This window comes from Pan paniscus, chromosome 2 (genome assembly GCF_029289425.2).
Source record: "Pan paniscus chromosome 2, NHGRI_mPanPan1-v2.0_pri, whole genome shotgun sequence".
Taxonomy (NCBI): Eukaryota; Metazoa; Chordata; class Mammalia; order Primates; family Hominidae; genus Pan; species Pan paniscus.
Genome location: NC_085926.1, coordinates 15,790,170 through 15,809,158, shown reverse-complemented (window position 1 = coordinate 15,809,158; position 18,989 = coordinate 15,790,170). Strand labels below are relative to the sequence as shown.

At 35.6% G+C, this 18,989-nt stretch overlaps 1 protein-coding gene across 9 annotated transcripts in view; it reads left to right on the top strand.

The window, feature by feature from the left end:
* The window catches only part of ANKRD28 (ankyrin repeat domain 28), a 194,099-nt gene that overhangs the window by 36,756 nt on the left and 138,354 nt on the right, over window positions 1-18,989 (top strand). For 7 of the 9 annotated variants that reach the window (XR_010111399.1, XR_008624705.3, XM_063602197.1 and 4 more), the window contains one exon: window positions 12,031-12,100. The exons of the other annotated variants lie outside the window; for them this stretch is intronic. Coding sequence is in view for 4 of the 7 variants with exons in the window: in XM_063602197.1 (XP_063458267.1) it covers window positions 12,083-12,100 (18 nt within the window). In the remaining 3 variants the exon portion in view is untranslated. Of the gene's footprint in view, window positions 1-12,030; window positions 12,101-18,989 lie in introns of those variants that run through there. 9 annotated transcript variants of the gene reach the window in all.

Sequence of the window (18,989 nt, the reverse complement as noted above, 5' to 3'; positions counted from 1 at the left end):
ATGATAATACATTTGTTGTAGTTTCTATATATCTGTATCTTTGGGGATACCCCAAAAGCCCTGATTTGACCACTACACAATCTGTGCGTGTAACAAAATTGCACTTGTGCCTGATAAATCTATACAAATAAAAATAATAGTTGCTGTATATCTGATACAAATAAACTGCTGTTTATCTATTTTCTTAACATTCTATAGTTAGGTATCTTCTAGTTTTAGTTATTACAAATAGTGATGTAGAAATTCTAGTACAATGTGTATCTTTTTTTGTACAGTTTCTCTGAGATTGATATGTGGAGGTAAAATTGCTGGGTCATAGGATATAGACATGTTCACCTTTATTATGTAATTATTATTTTCTTCAAAGGGGCTGTACTGATTATATTGTCACAAGCAATTGAGTAAGAGTCAATCTTTACTCTCAAACTTGCCGATAATTATTTTAGTTTGACTTTCATTTTGGCATTCTGATGTATATGAGTGATAACTTTGTTTTAATTTGCGTTTCCCGGATTTCTAAAGAGATAAAATATATTTTTATGTATTTTTGACAAGTTAGATGTTTTTTGTGAATTGCCTATTTTTTATTTGCTTTGTAGTGGTAAGTATATATCTCTATTATCTATCTATCTGTAGGTAGGCTATGAATCTTTTATTGGTTTTGTTATACCTCTCAATCTGTGGCTAGTCTACTTTGTTTTAGGGGTCACTCATTCAGAACTTTTAAATTATAGTATGATCATTCTTATCAATCTTTTATGGGTTTTTCCCCCCTTTTTTGTGTTGTGTAAGAAACAAGGTCTTAAAAAATATTCTGTTTCTTCTAAAAATTTGCAATTTTTTTTCCATTTAGTTTTCTGAATGACCTAGAATTTTATCCTTGTATACGATGTGCAGTTCAGCCTTCCTCCCCCACCGCCCCGAATTGGCTCTTTACTCTTTGGTCTTCCATATAAATTTTTAAAACATTTTGAAGTGCCATGAAAACTGTTGAGCATCACTGATATTCCATTGAGATTATAGATTTAATTTGAAAAATTAGCGTTGTACAGTACTGAATCCAGAAAAGGCAGATGTTTCTTAATGCAACAGCTGCTTCCAACCTCATGCCTATCGTCTGCCCATGAATTTACTCCCAGTTGCCATCAGACAAGAATTGCTTTTCTTTCTCTTCATTTAATCTTGCATGCGTGAGCCTCATTGGCAGACACTATCCTTAAATCATTCCATAAAAAGAGATTCTGGGAAATGTAGTTTAAGATTTCTGCCCTATGATGTGGAGAGTACTGGTAACGCAAATTTTACAACAGATAAGCCAAGCATATCAAATCTATTCTTGATTTTCTCCCCCTTTTAACACACAAGTTGGCTTATTTGATTGTTCTGTACTACCCCTCACCCCCAATATATCTTGGAGATCTTTTTCAGTGGGATGTGCATTGAAAATTTTGCTAGTGATTGCCAGTTGCACAGAGGCTGTATCAGTGTATATTTCTACCAGTCTGTCCTCCTGCATCCTGGTCAACTTTGCATCCTGCCCTTTATTAGGAATGCCTTTTACCAATGAGTTTAAACCAACTCCTTGTTCTGTAAAAGTAAGTCGTTTTGACATAAGTGATACCTGATAGCAAATGTGCACATGCACACACTCAGCACACCAATAGTGTGTTTTATTATTTGTAAATATTTTCCTTGTGTCCATTTTTAGGCCTGGGCCTTCTTAGTCATCAAACTATCAGAGCTAATTTTTTCCTAAGTTTTATTCTTTCTGATGCCAAATAGAATTGCTTTCTTAATTTCTCATTTTTGGATTGTTCATTGCTGGTATATAGAAAAGCAACAGATTTTGTCACTTTATCTTATATTCTGCAACTTTGCTGAATTTGTTCATTAGCTCTGATAGTTTGTTTTTTTTAATTCTTGGCCAAGCATAGTAGCTCACACCTATAATCCCAGCACTATGGGAGGCCGAGGCAGGCAGATCACTTAAGCTCAGGAGTTCAAGACCAGCCTGGGCAACGTGGTGAAACGCCGTCACTATCAAAAATACAAAAAACTAGCCGGCTGTGGTGGCACATGCCTATGGTCCCAGCTACTCAGGAGGCTGAAGTGGGAGGATCGCTTGAGCCCAGGAGGCGGAGGTTGCAGTGAGCTGAGATGGCGCCTGCATGACAGAATGAGACCCAATCTCAAAGAAAACAAAACAAAACATTCTTTAGGATTTTCTATGTATAACATCATATCTGCAAATAGAGATGATTTTTTGGTTTGTTTTATGACTTTCCAATTTGAATGGCTTTTATTTCTTACCTAGTTGATCTAGTTAAAACTTGTAGAACAGTGTTGAATAAAAGTGGTGAAAAGTGGCATCTTTATCTCTCCTGATCTTTGAAAGAAAGCATTGAGTTTTTCACCCTTAACTGTGATATTAGCTGTGGGTTTTTAAATAAATGATCTTTATCATGGTAAAGAAGTTCCCTTCTATGATGTTGAGTGTTTTTTATCATGAAAACATAGTGGATTTTATAAATGCTTTTTCTTTGCATCAGTTGAGATTATAATGTTTTTATTCCTTTCATTTTATTAATGTGATATATTAAATATTTTAAAGTGTACAACCACCCTTACATTCCTGGTATAAGTCCCACTTGGACATGGTCTACAATTCTTTCAATATGCTGCTGAATTTGGTTTGCTAGTATTTTGTTGAAAATTTTTACATAATCATAAGGGATGTTAGTTTATTGTTTCCTCATGATGTCTTTTTCTAGTTTTGGTATGAAGTGTCTAGTTTTGGCCTCAAGAAATGTGGATATCCAGTTGTCCTAGCGCTATTTTTTGAAGAGTATTCAAGTGCTCCCTCTTCTTTTATTTTGAGAAGAATTTATGTTGATTCTTTAAATTTTTGGTAGACTTCATCAGCAAAGCCATATAGTCCTAGGCATTTCTTTGTTGGGAGGTTTTAATTCTTGATTCAATCTCTTTATTTGTTATAGCAGGGGTCCGCGACTGCCAGGCCACAGATGGTCCACGGCCCATTAGGAACTGGCTGCACAGCAGGAGGTGAGCGGCCTTCAAGGGAGCATTACTGCCTGAGCTCTGCCTCCTGTCAGATCAGTGGCAGCATTAGATTCTCATAGGAAGCCTATTGTAAACTGTGCATGCAAGAGATCTAGGTTGTGCACTCCTTAGGAGAATCTAATGCCTGATGATTTGAGGTGAAACGATTTCAGCCCAACGCCCCCTGCTCCATGGAAAAATTGTCTTTCACAACACCAGTCCCTGGTGCAAAACGAGGTGGGGGACCACTGTGTTATAGGACTGTTCAGTTTTCTATTTCTTGGGTCAGTTTTGATAGTTTGTATGTTTCTAGGAATTTGTCCATTTTGTATAAATTGGCTAGTTGGCTTACAATTAAAATAGTAATCTTTTATAAGGTCAGTAGTAATGTGCCTACTTTTGTTTCTTATTTTAGTAATGTGGGTCTTCTTTTTGTCAGTCTAGCTAAAAGCTTATCAGTTTTGTTGATGTTTTCAAAGAACTAGCTATTTTCTATTTTAATTATTTTATTCTTTAGCTCCAGAATTTCTATTTAGTTCCTTTCTGTGACTTCTATTTTTTAACATCAATATTCTCTAATTGGTGAGATGACATTCTGGTTCCCTTTAGTTCATTGTCCAGGGTTTTTTTTTTTTAGTTCTGTGAGCATATTTAAGGCAGTTGATTTAAAGTCTTTGTCTAGTAAATTCAGTGTCTGGCCTTCCTCTGGGACAATTTCTGTTCATTTCTTTTTCTCTTGTGACCAGGATATAGTTTGATCTTTATTTGCATGCCTCAAATGTTTTTGTTGGAAATTGGATATTTTGAATATTGTAGCTGGAGAGCCAATGTTTCCCCCTCCCTGGGGATTGTTATTGCTGCTTGTTCTGGTGGTTGTTTAATGAGTCTTTTAAAACTATTTTTGTAAAGTCTGTGTTCTTCATTGTGTTTGTCCACTGAACTCTCTGTTCATTCTCTTGGCAATCGGCTATAATTTGGCAGAGGTTTTCCTAAATGCCTCGATCTCCCCCCAACAACTCCCCAAAAAAGCCCAAACAAAAACAAACTCTCCTAGATTTTAGAAATTGCTTCTGTGTTGGGGTACATAATGCTCAGCCAAGCTTCTTACAGTTCTGTCCTAGTCTTCACTTTTTGCTTGCGCAGAGCTGAAAGATCAGCCAGAGGTGAAAGTTTAGGGTCTTCATGAGTCTTCTCTGAGCATATGGCCAGTCCTGGACACGCATGTGGCCTCTAGGTTTTCTATTATATATGGGAGCTTTCAAAACCTTTATTTTCATATGCATCTCCTTCTCCAGCTTCTTCCTTCCTGGGTCTTTAGATGTTTATTGTTTGCCCCAGTTGTTACCTGTTACACACAGATGAGAGAGATATGCTTTTGACAGACACCACTGGGAAAGATGCTTCAGTACTAGGAATCTCCAAGCATGGTGGAACAAAGACAAGCCCTTGACCCAATCCTTCAGGGAGCCACTACATAGTTCAAAACATACAACCACAATTTTTTGAGAATAAGGTCCATATTAGTTTATCTGGTACCCACAACAGGCACCAGATGTGGGCTGCTATCATGGATGCTGCCATGTAGGGGGAGTTGGGAGTGGTGTGCAGTAAATTAAAATTCCACAGCGTTTTCCTATGAAAACCTAGCAGCATCTTTCTTCATTATATGTTCCTCTGGTTGTTATAAGGTTTTAATTGAATTCTAGAATTATGAAAATGTTGATTCTGGCTGTTTTGCCACATATTCATTGCTTTGTGAAGGGATGGAGATTTGGAGTTCTTATTCTGCTATATATTGTGATGTTATTCCCACTTTTTTGAGTGAGCTGAATATAAGTAGATATAATGTTCATTATCTTGAGCCATGAAAAAGCCTAATTTGTTTAATATATTGTGTTTAAAAGTAAGGATTGTACATCTTTACATTTTCTAAAAGGTTAAGCCTTTCTTCAGATACTTGAATATTCCTGTTAACATAGAGAAAAATACCATTTGTCTGTTGCTAGCTAGTCATTTTATTGAAGTTGTTTTTGCCAGATTTTAAGGAACATAACTACTGAGTTCCTTTTGCTTTTTGTAGTAAGCTCACCATTCTAAGAAATCATTAATTTAAATCAGTCTTTCTCAAATGAGGGGTGTTATTGTTCTCCAGGGGACATTTGGCAATATCTGGAAATATTTCTGGTCATCACAATTTAGGGGAATGAGTTATGCTACTGGCATCTAGTGGGTAGAGACCAGAGATGCTACTAAACATCCGGCAATGGATAGGAGTGGACCCCATGACAAAGAATTATATGTCCTAAAATGTTGGTAGTGCCAACATTGAGAAACCCTGATGTGAATTTACCAGATCTAGATTTCCTTAAATTGGTTCATATATGTATTGCTGTAAAGTTTAGTGACTAAATTTGGACCTAACCACTTTAACTTTTTCAGAAGGAAGTGTCAAAAAAGGAAAACAGTATTATCTGTGAATAGGGTAATAGGGAGATGTCAATCTAAAATTGCATTATTTTCTTTTTTTGTGATATCGTCATATAATTGAATTTCTTTAATGTTAATAATTTAATTATTAAACTTTGTCATGCGGAAAAGACATTAATGAACCCCTGTGAATTAAGACCAATTACCAATTTTACCATTCCTCAATGTCTTTGGAGTATTTTGAAGCAAAATTAATTTGCATTTCATTTTGTGTGTGTGTCAGATGTCTTGAAGGTTAGTTTGTTAGAATAGATCTAAACAGGATTTAAACATTGCATATGATTAGTTTCCTAAGTCTCTTTCTCTACTAGGTTCCCCTTCCCTTTTAAAAAATGAATGTATTTATTGAAGAACTTGTGTCATTTGTTCTGTAGGATTTCCCACATTCTACTTTAGCTAATTGTATCTTCACAGTGTTGTTTAACATATTCCTCTTTTTTTTGGTAAATCAGTAGCTTTAAAGATTTTATTAGATTCCACTGTTGTTTGTTTTTAAGAAAGACTGTCAGGTATAATAAAGCAATTGTCAATATGCATATAGCCACCTATCACTTTATCCTGTATGTCATGTGTATTATAGGTTGATATATATGCATATATATACACACATACAGACATGTAGATAAACATACGTACATTATTGCACAAGTGGGTGCATAACAAGTTGCTCTATTCCTAGTGATAATACCAGTCTGTACAAATGTTGTCAACTTGATTCATCATGTTTCCTACCAACCCTTTACCTAATGTTTTCATTGGGGTTTAGCAAAAATTATTTTTCTTAAATTATTTCCTTTGTAGTACCATGTGACCAAATTAATATTCTATGTACATTCATTATATCTTGGTCATTTGCTTTTGCCTTTGAGGGAAGGAAATATTTTATTAACTCAGCTTGGTCAGTACAGTGCATTGCATATGATAACCATGCCCTATGATTGGTTCTAAACCTTAGCTCTGAATTAGAATCACTTGTTTGAAATTATAAATTCCCAGGCTCCACCCCTAATGATTTCTGATTGGTTTAACAGCCTTTGTGCTGGAAGAAAACAGACTGGCAGAGTAAAATGTATCTGTTTCACACATTTTAGTAATTTATTGAGGAAAGCATTGTTTTTTGTAATTCTTAATACATTGGTATGCATCTGATTCATCTGTGTAACTTGTAACAGGCAATCATAATTCATGATTTACAAGGAATACAAACAGTATAATGTAAAAATTGTCTCTTCCATCTCTATTCACATCAATCCCAAGTCATCTGGTTTCCTGTACTGTAGCCAACCAATATTATTTTGTTTATACCTAGAGATTTTATGACTATATAAGCAAGTATCAATTACCCTCATTTTCCAAATGAATTATCCAGTTGTTTCAGGATGATTTGTTGGAAAGATAATATTTTACTGTCTTGAACTGCCTTTGTACCTTTGTCAGAAATCAGTTGACTATATATGTGTAGCTCTATTTATGGACTCTTCTGTCACATTCCATTGGATCTATATGTTTATTCTTACTCCAATATCACTATCTTTGCTTTCTTTCTTTCTTTTTTTTGAGAAAGGGTCTTGCTCTATTGCCCAGTCTAGAGTGCAGTGACATGCTCTCAGCTCACTACAGCTTTGACCTCCCAGGCTCAAGCAATCCTCCCACCTCAGCCTCCCAAGTAGCTGGGACTACAGGTGGACGCCATCATGCCTGCTTAATTTTTAATTTTTTTGTAGAGACAGGGTCTTGCCATGTTGCCTAGGCTGGTCTTGAACTCTTGGGCTCAAGCAGTCCTCCCACCTTGTCCTCCCAAAGCACTGGAATTATAGGTGTGAGCCAATGTGCCTGGCCTTACTGGAGCACTCTAGTAGTATGAATCCCTCAATTTTATTAATTTTCAAAATTGCTTTGGTTTTTCTAATTTCTTTTCCTTTCCATATGAATTTCACATCAGTTTATTGGTTTCTACAAAAAAGCCCACTGAGATTTTGACTGTGATTACTTTTCACCTATAAATTAAATGAGGAAAAATTGAAATTATAAGAATATTGAGTCTTCCCAACCATGAGCATGGTACAGTAGTTTCCCATTATCCACTGTTTTGGTTTCTATAGCTTGAAACACCTGCAGTCAATTATGGTCCAAAAATATTAAAGTATCTTGTGAGAGACCACATTCATCTCACTTTCATTTTACAGTGTGTTGTTAAAATTGTTCTATTTTATTATTAGTTGTTGCTAATCTCTTATTTTGCCTAATTTATCAGTTAAACTTTATCATAGGGTATGTATGTACAGGTTGAGTATTCCTAGTCTGAAATGCTTGGGACTAGATGTGTTTGTGATTTTGGAATATTTGCATAAATGTAATGAGAGATCTTGGAGATGGGACGTGTAACCCAAAGGTAATTTTGTAAACTATTTTAAATTTGTGCATGAAACAAAGTTTCTGTTAAGTACTTATTTGTGGAATTTTCCACTTGTGGCATCATATGAGCACTCAAAAAGTTTCAGAGTTTAGAGCATTTCAGATTTTAAATTGCCAGATTAAGAATGTTCAACCTGTGTCGGACAAAACATAGTATGTATAGGGTTCAGCACTACCTGAGATTTTTGGGCTTCCGTGGAGTGAGGGAGGGGTGGCATATATCTTCTGTGGATAAGGGGGGAGCTCCTGTATCTATTTTCTTTACGTTGTCTCTGATGTCTTTCATCAGTATTTTGTGATTTTCAGCATACAGAATCTGTACATATTTTGTTGAATTTATACCTTAGTATTTTTGAGTTTTGGGGTATTATTATAAATGGTACTGCTTTTTGTTTTGATTTCCAGTTGTTCATTGGTAGTATGTAGAAACAGCAATGGTAATCTATGACTTTGCTAAACTTATTAATTCTAGGCATTTTTTAATAGATTCCATGGAATCTTCTATAAAGACAATCATGTTGTCTGTGAATGCAAGCACTTTTATTTCTTCCCTTCCAAACTATATATCCCTTATTCCTTCTACCCTTATGGCAGTGCTCTTTCTTTCAATATGATATTAAGTAAGAGTGATTAAGAGCAGGCATTCTTGCTTGTATCTCATCTTAGGAAGAAATTAGTGGTTTCCTGGTAATTTTATATTTATTTAAATATATAAATCTCAGTATAGCGATCACTTAGCAAAGGAATCTTAGTTAATTTTATTTACTAGGTTGCCCTCCAGTTTTCCTCATAGGATTCATCAACTGGTATATCTTGTGATTCCTAAGGAACTGTATGTATGTCTGTCTCCCTCTGTCACAGATACACACAACAAACTTTTAGGAGAGCACTTATTGCACTGCTTTGTAGTTTACTTTTTATTTCTCTTTCTCCCTTATTAGAAGGTGAGTACTTAGAGCAATAAGAAATGGTGCCTACCGGTAGCTCTAGGAACTTAATGTTGTGAGCAATTGATATTAGGTTGGACCATATGAAATTGCCGATGTTAGTTTATAACCTATAAAATTTTCTATCTAGTTGGGACAAAAACAAAATAACAAGGAAAAAAAAAACCATGGTACTTCTGCTGACAAGATAAAATCATCAGTATGTGAAATGTTTGTGCATGAGAAATTGTTCATTACTGTTACATGTTAAGGAAAATCGTAGAGGTGGACATACTGATGAAATGAGTGAGACACAGCCCCTACCTTAAACGATGCTCACTCTGTGGAAGACTGGGCCTTTACAGTATTCAGATGTGTGCTTTTGTTTGGGTTTCTTTTGGTTTTGGTTTTGTTTTCTTACAGAGACAGGGTTTTGCTGTGTTGTCCAGGCTGGTCTCCAACTCCTGAGCTGAAGTGATCCTCTCACTTTGGCCTCCTAAAGTGCTGGGATTACAGGCATGAGCCACTGTGGCTACCTCCCTCCTCTTTTTTAATAGAGATGGGTTTTCAGATGTGTTTTAACTCTATGATTAATCTATGCACAACCTATGCACATATTTACTCTCAGTTTGGATTAACTCATTATCCTAGCTTCCTATCTCTCAGTGTCTTGGATTATAAGACACTTTGGCAATAACTTCTATATATAAATTGAGACGATTGACATACTTTGATAATTTTATATGAAAAGATGCTCATACATTTTTCAGTTTCATGTAACTTAAATGTTTGTTAGTTAGCATCTAGTGGGTTAAATAGTGTAGTAAAATAAAGGGCACCAAACACTTTTCCTTTTGTAGCAACTTTATAGAACAGAAAGACTTTAAAGCAGTCATAGTCATAGCAGGAAAAATAAAACTTTCTTACTTGAATATTTCTGTGTAGTGTTTTTTAAATTGTAAATTATAGGTGAAGAGACACTGTAGTACTTTTTATCCTTAGGCTGTTAACTTAAGCTGGTCTTAATAACCCCATATTACAAATCAGGGAAAAGGAAATACATGAGAGATTTTGCGTAAGTTTCATGAAACCTGAAACTATTCTTGTGTTTACTGCTATATTCCGTGCATTTAGCATATAAATAGTTATTAACAAACAATTATTGAGTAAATATTTGTGGAGGTAGGAGGCTAGGCTAGGTGGATTTGGTTAAAGTAAGAAAATTTAATTTTTCTATAAGATATGTAAATTTTAGTTAATACAATGAAAATCATTGCAATTACATGTTGCCTGATAAGCATCAAGAGCCACATAGTTTTTGAGGCAGTTTGATTTGGTAAATGCCATAGTAACAGAAGGCGGTTTTCAATCAGTCAGAAATATGCTCGTGATATTGTTTTGAGCTTGACTATTAATATAACAAGATTAAAACATAATTATGAAAACCTGTAAAGCCTCTTCTATTTGAAACCTTTGTTTAAAATACATGACTCAGGGAAGACATTAATTTTGTAAATGGACGTACTCAAGAAATTAATTTTCTTTGGTATTTGCTGCCACCATATGGCAGACTAATTCTATTACCATATCTGTTACATGCTGTAGAACGTAAAATAATGTACCTTTAATATTTTCTGATGAGGTTGATTTGTTCATAAGTAATTTTGACATGAGAAGAAATAACAGATTTTTATGTTTAGAACTATAGCTGACCTTCCTCCAACTATCCAAGGATAGTTTATGTCTTCTAACATTTTAGAAGGCATTAATTACTACAATAGTAATTACTATAACAAAGATGATTCTTTGTCATAGCATTGATGACGATTCTTTCAGAACAATAAGAAGTGTGTGGGTGGTGCAGTGGCTCACTCATGTAACCCCAGCACTTTGGGAGGCCAAGGCAGGAGGATCGCTTGAGCCCAGGAGTTTGAGACCAGCCTGGGCAACATAATGAGACCCCATCTCTACAAACAAATTAAAAAATTAACTGGGTGAGGTGATGCACGCCTGTGGTCGCAGCTACTCAGGAGGCTGAGGTGGGAGGATCATTTGAACCCAGGAGGTTGAAACTACATTTGGGCCACTGTACTACAACCTGGGTGACAGGGCAAAATTTTGTCATAAAAGAAAAACAAAAGAAATGTGGTTGGCCCCACACTTTTACGTAGGGAATGTAATTCTGACATTTGTTCTTTCTAGGTCATTGCACTTGAGAATTATGGCTCCGTAATTTTTTAGGCCTAATTTTATTTATGTGAAGACAAGCCATTTCACTAAAATTAACTTGTGGGAATTTTATTTTTTATCTTGGGAAAAGTATTATACAAGAATATGTAATATTCTTAGAAAAATTATTATATATGAATTTTAAAATAGAAGCAACCCAAATATTTACTCTTAGGAAATTAAATACAGTATTTTTGAATGGAATGTCATATTCAGGGTGTTGCGGAATATTTAAGGTCCACATTGTTAAATGAGGAGTGATGGAGACAAGCAAGTTACTAAATAATATGTATGTATTATCCTAACCTTTAAAAAAGTATATATATATATACTTTTTATATATAATATATGTATAAAATTACCAGAGTTTTCTTTGAGAGATATTGCAGTGATTTCTTAAATTTATGTATTACTGAAATGAGTATGTTCTACATATTCAAAAAGCGTATAGATTGAATATTTTAAACTTTTCATAGGCAGTTTCTTAAATCAACACATCCCCATGGGTAAATAATTGCTGATTAGTAAGTAACTGAATATATTATTAGTGAATGCATTTGAAAAGTTTGTGTGTGTATATGTGTGTGTGTGTGTTTGTGTTTAAGATTTATGAGAATGACATGTTGCTAGGAATTCTAAGAAACAAACACCACTTTTTAAGTCTCTTCTGGGAAGCCAATTCTGTTTAATATATAAAGAAAGCCTTTAAAAAATGTTTTGTTGCCCAGATTAGTATTTTTTTTCTTGATAGAAGGATAAAAGTAAATTCTGAATTAATAAAATCCAAAGTAAGTTTTTGAATATTATCCAATAATTCAATGTTTTGTTAAGGTACTAGTTATTTATAAATAACATAGCCCTTAATTTCTAGGATCAGCGTATTCTTTCTTTTGATATCTGTTTTCTGCTACAGGCCTGTGATTGGAATTGAAACAGTACAACTGCCTCCACCAGAGGAAAATAGTATGGGAATTCCTATTATGGTAGGTTATTTTCTAGTAGTCTCTTGCGGTAATATAGGCAGCTCTTGTAATTTGTTAGTTTGTTGCTGTTTAAGCCTCCTTGTAACTTAGCTTTCATACATAGCTGTATATGAGTAAATAGTGTCAGCCAAAAAGTCCTTTATTGTAGAAACATAGTAGTGGACCCTGTGTTAGTGGAAGACTTAGTATAGCCGTTTTATAATTCAAATAAATTTTCAGTGGTGGGGGCTTATAAATCTAAGATCTCTGTCTTGGAGAAGAAAATGTTAAACAGCTGAAAATAATGGTATCGCAACTAGTTTTATTTTGTTCTGAAATACTAAATTACTAAAGGTTTTCAAACTTGGGTTAGATGTATGCATCCTTTTGCTCATAGCTCATTCTCTTACATGTGAAATGATTGTGCTGCACACTTTAAACATTAACAGCCATTCAGTAATCACTGGGGAACCTCAATTATTTGAGTGACTCCTATGTTTTCATGAAAGTAGTTTTTAAAAAATCTCACAACCTCCAGGTGTGTTGGACTACAGGCACTAGTGAAGATAGGATAAGCTTGTTTGATATCATTGGTAGTATTTGTTAGGCTTCTTATTTCAGATTCAAACATATTGAAATATTTTTTAGAGTATAAAAGGAGAAAATTATGGCCCAGTAATTGATTTTTTTGTCATTACTAAGGTGCAGTATGCTGTACTTTTTGTTAAATACCTTATGATCCCAAACAGTAATACCATTTGATATCAAGTAGACTTGATGTAAAGTTGTTTCAGAACAAAGAATCATCCTTACTGGGTTTCTGTAATAATTTGTTTTTAGTTTCATTAAAGTTTTGGGGTTTTGGTTTTTGTTTTTTCCTTTGCAACAAGGTCTCACTGTTGCCCAGACTGGAGTGCAGCGGCATGTGATCAGGGCTGACTGCAGCCTCAACCTGCCGGGCTCAAGCGATCATCCCACGTCAGCCTCCCGAGTAGCTGGGACTACAGGTGCATGCCACCATGCCCGGTTAATTTTTGTATTTTTAGTAGAGATGGGGTTGTACCATGTTGCCCAGACTGGTCTTGAACACCTGGGCTCAAAAGTGAACTGCTCACCTCAGCCTCCCAAAGTGCTAGAATTACAGGCCTGAGCCATTGTATTAAACTTTTTAATTTTTTCTCTAAAAAAAAAAAAAAAAAAAGGTGATTAAAAAGCTGTTATGTTGGAAACTGCAGATTTTATTCATCTGTTTTCTGATAGGATAGGGGTAGATTATTGGGAACACACCGTTTACCTGATTGTTTTCTTCAAATTGGAGTGAATCGGGTCACATTCAGGATTCATGTTCCTTTTAGAAATTCTGAATTCTTTATGAAATCTCTGATTGTGAATCTTTACCTGGCCTTTTCAGGAGGGTCTAGATTACCTACCCATGATCACCTTTTAAAAAAGTACATAGAGTGACTTATTTGTTGTTCTGTGGGATGGCTGTTGGTAACTAGAGTTCCATTGGAAATTCACCCCCTCACACACTTTTTAAACCATTTTCTAGCCTGTGGCTTAATAAAGGCTTTAGATGAATTTTAACAATGCCCCTATCCTAATTCTGTTCCCAAACGAGCATTTGGATAATTGGTAAGCAAGACAGAAAAACAACAACGAAATGCCAACTTAATATAGTAAAATTTGATTAAGAAAATGGTAACAAATAGCAGATACCCTCAATATTATATAGCCAGTTTACCTTTTCTTTCCTGGAATGTGTGTTGGAGAAAAGGCAGAGTCACAAATCATTTAGCTAATTTTGCTTTTAATAACTGTATAAATTGTAATTATCATCTTTTACCACTGGATGGTGCTTTTCCATTGGTTACTGCAAACCCTTTCTAAATTTACTTAAGGGCACCATTTGAAAATTCATTTAAAAAACAATGAAATTAAGATAATGGTATAGTTTCCCATCTCAGCCTCCCGAGTAGCTGGGACTACAGGTGTACACCGCTGTGCCCAGCTCTATGATGCCATCTTTGATTATCATCTTAGAAACATTTTATTGTTGTTTTGGATTTTTGTTTTGTTTTGTTTTGTTTTGTTTTTTTTGCCAGAGTCTCACTCTGTTGCCCAGGCTGGAGTGCAGTGCCTCAATCTCAGCTCACTGCAACCTCAGCCTCCTGGGTTCAAGCGATTCTCCGACCTCAGCCTCCTGAGTAGCTGGGACTACAGGTGCGCACCACCACGCCTGGCTAATTTTTCTACTTTTAGTAAAGATAGGGTTTTGCTGTGTTGGCCAGACTGGTCTTGAACTCCTAACTGAAGTGATCCACCCACCTTGACCTCCCAAAGTGCTGGGATTACAGGCGTGAGCCACTGTGCCTGGCTTAGAAACATTTTAAATGTATTAACTTTTTAGGTGGTACTATCATTTACATGGCATCTATAGAAAACCACAATTTCTTAATTTATAAGGTTAAAATAAAGGTTTTTTAAAAATTGTCCCTGGCCAGGCGCAGTGGCTCACGCCTATAATCCCAGTACTTTGGGAGGCCAAGGTGGGCGGATCACGAGGTCAAGAGATCAAGACCATCCTGGCCAACATGGTGAAACCCCGTCTCTACCAAAAATACAAAAATTAGCTGGGCATGGTGGCGTGCACCTGCAGTCCCAGCTCCTCTGGAGGCTGAGGCAGGAGAATCGCTTGAACCCAGGAGATGGAGGTTGCAGTGACCTGAGATTGTGCCACTGCACTCCAGCCTGGGCAACAGAGCAAGACTCTATCTCAAAATAAAGAAAAATTGTCCCTGGTAATTATTTTGTCTTTTCTCCTATCCAGTAGCTGTTCAAACTGCTTTCACTGAAGCCCTTTTATTTCACAAATACTATTTTCAAATTCTGCTTTTTTAGCTACCAAATGACTTTTTGTTAGCTACCCTACTTAAATGAGTTGAGTACTTAAGTCTATAGAGTCTATTTGTGATTGTAACAGATTATGGAGATCTTAATTCAGGGAAATAATTTCTTCTAATAAAGCATTCTCTTATTCTTTTAAAGATCAAAATAAAACAGACTCTAGAATAACAGTGTCCCTTAACAACTTACTCTGAGGACTTGTTTCTCCAGTCTGGTGTGCTGTTATTTCCTTTTGTGTTCTTTGTAGGGTTATTTAGATAAAAAATAAAGTCATAAAAACAAGCATCTTAAACTACCCTGTTCTGTAGTCTGCTCTTCATTTGCTATTTTATAGCTTTTGAGTTATGAATTTATAGGGGATTGTAGGTCAGCAAGTTTAAAGTCACTCACAGTAGGCTTGGTTTGCCTTTGAGTCTCAGGCTTACAGGAGTTATGGGTTAAATGACTTTGGCTTTGCAGGTTTGCTTCTTGGCAGTGAGTCTTCACATAGGCAGTGTTCAAGTTGTGGTCTTAACTCTTAGAATGTGAACTTTGTCATGTAACCACTCTAGGCCTTATTTTTCTTACCTATAAAGTTGTGATTTTGTTTAGCAAATAAGGATCATGGCTAAGGACAATGTTACCTAGGGGGAAAAAAAAGGAGAGAACAAATTACTCATAATCCTGCCACTGACCTAACTCATGTAGTGTTGATGCTAAAAATGAAAAAGAAAAAAAGTCTTCTATTTAACGTAATTAAGATTATTTTGTTTATACTGCAGTGTTGTATTCCATATAATATTTTTTAGTATATCCCATGTTTTAGAAATTCTTTAAAGATTTTATTTTTAAATATTAGATATAGTTTCACTATGTGATATATACTGTATTTTAAATCATTTTATTGTTCAGCATTTAAATTTTCAGTCTTTTGTTGTAAATAATGCTTCACTGAAATCTTGATATGTAAATTTTTATAGGCCTCACATTATTTTCTTATGTCTCAATTCCTGCAAGTAGAAATGCTAGCTTAAAGTTTGAAATACTTATCAATGGTATTGATAGCTGTTGGCAAGTGTTTTTTTTTTTCTCCCAGAGAAGTTGTCCCAGTTTACTGTTTCACCATCCTACATGGGCTCTGGTTTAAACTAATTGTGATAGCCTACTGACTGTTTTCTCTGCCTTTAGTATCACCTTATTTTTAGGTCATCCTGACACTGTATGCACAGTAAGTTCTTTAAGATACGAGTCTTATTTTATAACTTTTTGCCTTAAAATTCTATAGGTTAAAGTGTATTTACTCTGTGTCATTCAACACCCTTCATGATCTCGCTGCTGTCTAATTTTCCACCTTATTTTATGCAAACCTATACATTTTGTGGATGAGGAGGTGGGAGGGGGATGTGCTAGGCAGAGGAAACAGCATCTGCAAGGGCATAGCTGCATGAAGTGGCATGGTATACTTGAATTGCAACAAGCACATTGATATATGTGAAACTTAAAGGCAGGCTGCTGGAAGTCTTTAGTATAGCATACTCAAACAAAATAGTTGACTAAATAAAAGTAGACAACATTTTATCTATGATTTAGAAAAGTAACTGGTGGTGTAGATAATTGTTAATCAGGACTTTTGGTTACAAATGACAGAAATCCAACTCAAATTGGCTTAAATGCAAAAGTATATTTACTGGCCAGGCAAGCAGAGCTAGATCCAGGACTTGGTGACAGTGGGTTTCCCGTCCTCCCCCATTCTTTCATTCCTCCTATGAGCAGTTTTTGCTTACTGGGATTGTGTCATCACAATCCCGAAAGAAAAGAGAGTATTTTTCTCTGATAGCCTTGGCAGGAAAGTGAAGTCCTGAGGAAGACATTGTCTAGTTTCAGTCATGTGCTCTTTCCTGAACGAGACATGTTGCTAGGGGTGGGTAGTACTCTGGTCAGGCTTGGGTTTCTTGTATGTCTCAGGACCAGAGACTCTCCTTAAAGGAAAGGATCTGTGTGAAAGTACCTGTGTCTGTTACAAGGATGTATAGAACTAGAAGGAGAGTCAACAGTTGAGAGGCTAGTTAGGAGGTAGTTATGATAGCTTAGGTGAGGACTGAAGTGGGTTTGAATTAGGTCACTGTGAAGACAGAGTTTAGGAAAACTTTATGTAAAATGCATAGAACTTGGTGACTGACTAAAAGTGGGAGATGAAGTAAGGGAAGGCTACTGTGTGTTGGGCTACTTTGTACATGGTGATGCCATTACTATTAACCAACATGGGAATTCAGAAAAAGAACACTTTTGGGAAGTGGACTGCAGATGATAAGTAGAATTTTGACATGAGATTGTCCAAAAAGAGATTAAAAGGAGCTAGAAAAAAAGGGGGAGGGGGTGTGTAGAAGAAAAACCAAGTGAAAAGGACCAGAAAAGGGACCAGAAAAATAGGTAAAAATATTATGGACGCAACAAGAAGAGAGGTTATTGCCCAATATTGTAGAGTAGTTGAGAATAATGATGATTTTGTAATAAATTATCATTGGTGACCTTGGAGCAATTTCATTTGATTGGTGGAAAGCTAGATTGCAGTGGGTCAAAACAATTAAAAACAAACAAAAAAAAGGAGTGGTAGCTTGGTGAGGAGGCAGGAAAGCTTTCTATAGGCCAAAATAAAGGAACAGAAGGTTAAACCAAAGCTGTAAGAAATGAATCAGAATTGAAAAAGTAAGGTCTATTAGAAGATAGATACAGTCTTGAATGAACCTTTTCCTCTGCAACTACAAGGTCTTCCCATTAGACTGCAAAGTCTTGAAGATTTGATGCCTGAGATGTAAGAAGTACTTAATAAATGAAAGATGACTATTGAATAAATGAAAGATCATAGAGAAAAAGTTGAAAATACAAATATGCTTGGAGACAAAGCAGAGAGAAGTTGATAGGATTCATCTTTGTTTTCTTTTTTCCTCTCTGAGGTAGAAAGCCAGGGGATAAGGCCTTTCTCCAACTTACCTTAAAGCATTGCTGTGAGGAACCAGTGGGAAGATCGATGTGAAACATTCTTAAACTAGAAGGTATTGGTCAAATGGAAGGAAGTAATACTTCATTTCTGGCATCTTAATTTTGAATAGGACTTCAAATCCGTTGATATTTGGTTCTCACCAGCTCAAAAACCCCATTTGCTTCCTTAACAACTGCTAATTTAACTTCTCTTAGGTGTCTGGTGTGTGGGAAGAGCCAAGCTTCGGAGACAGATGGGTCTGGGTTAGAATCCAGTTTTCCCTACTGCTTAGCCTTGTGATTTCCAGTGTTTAATTTGTCCAACTCAGATTTTTTGTCCGTGAAATTGGGATTTAAAAACTAGTTTGCAGGCATGTTGTTAGAATTAAGTGAATGTACATAAAGTGCCTACAACCATAGTAGCTATTCAAGTTACCTGGGATGTTTATCCCTGCCCCATATGAGTAGCCAACCTTCATGCCTTCAGACTGAAAAATGCCAGATAAAAGTATTATCTTATATTGAAACATTTCATCTTCCTGTTTATTATTCATCGATTTAGCTTATCTCTAAAACTGTGTAATTGTCTTCACAGTGACAGTACTTCAAATATTTTAAAGTTTTCATGTTCTCCCTGATTCCTTTTCAGACAATATCTTCAGCTTTATCAACCCTTTATGACATGGTTTCTACATTATGCATTATACTGGCTGCCCTTCTTGAAGGTATTCTAGTTTCATTACTCTAGTGGTAGTCTGCCCAGTGTCTAGTAATTAGCCTTGCTTTTCATAGAGAAGGAAGATGAGATTAATAGGAAACATTTTGGAGATAAAACTCATTTTAACAGGTCAAAATTAAGGTGTATTTTACTATTTCATCCTAAAGTATTCTGTTTTCTTATGTTTGACATTTTTCTTGTATGTCCATGGCATTTATAAAATGATTTCCTTGCAATTACCCTCTTCCTTCTTGCATGCTTACCCCCAATTTTGTTTGTATGTCCACGTCTATCCCACATCACTTGGGGAAATCCCGAATATTATAA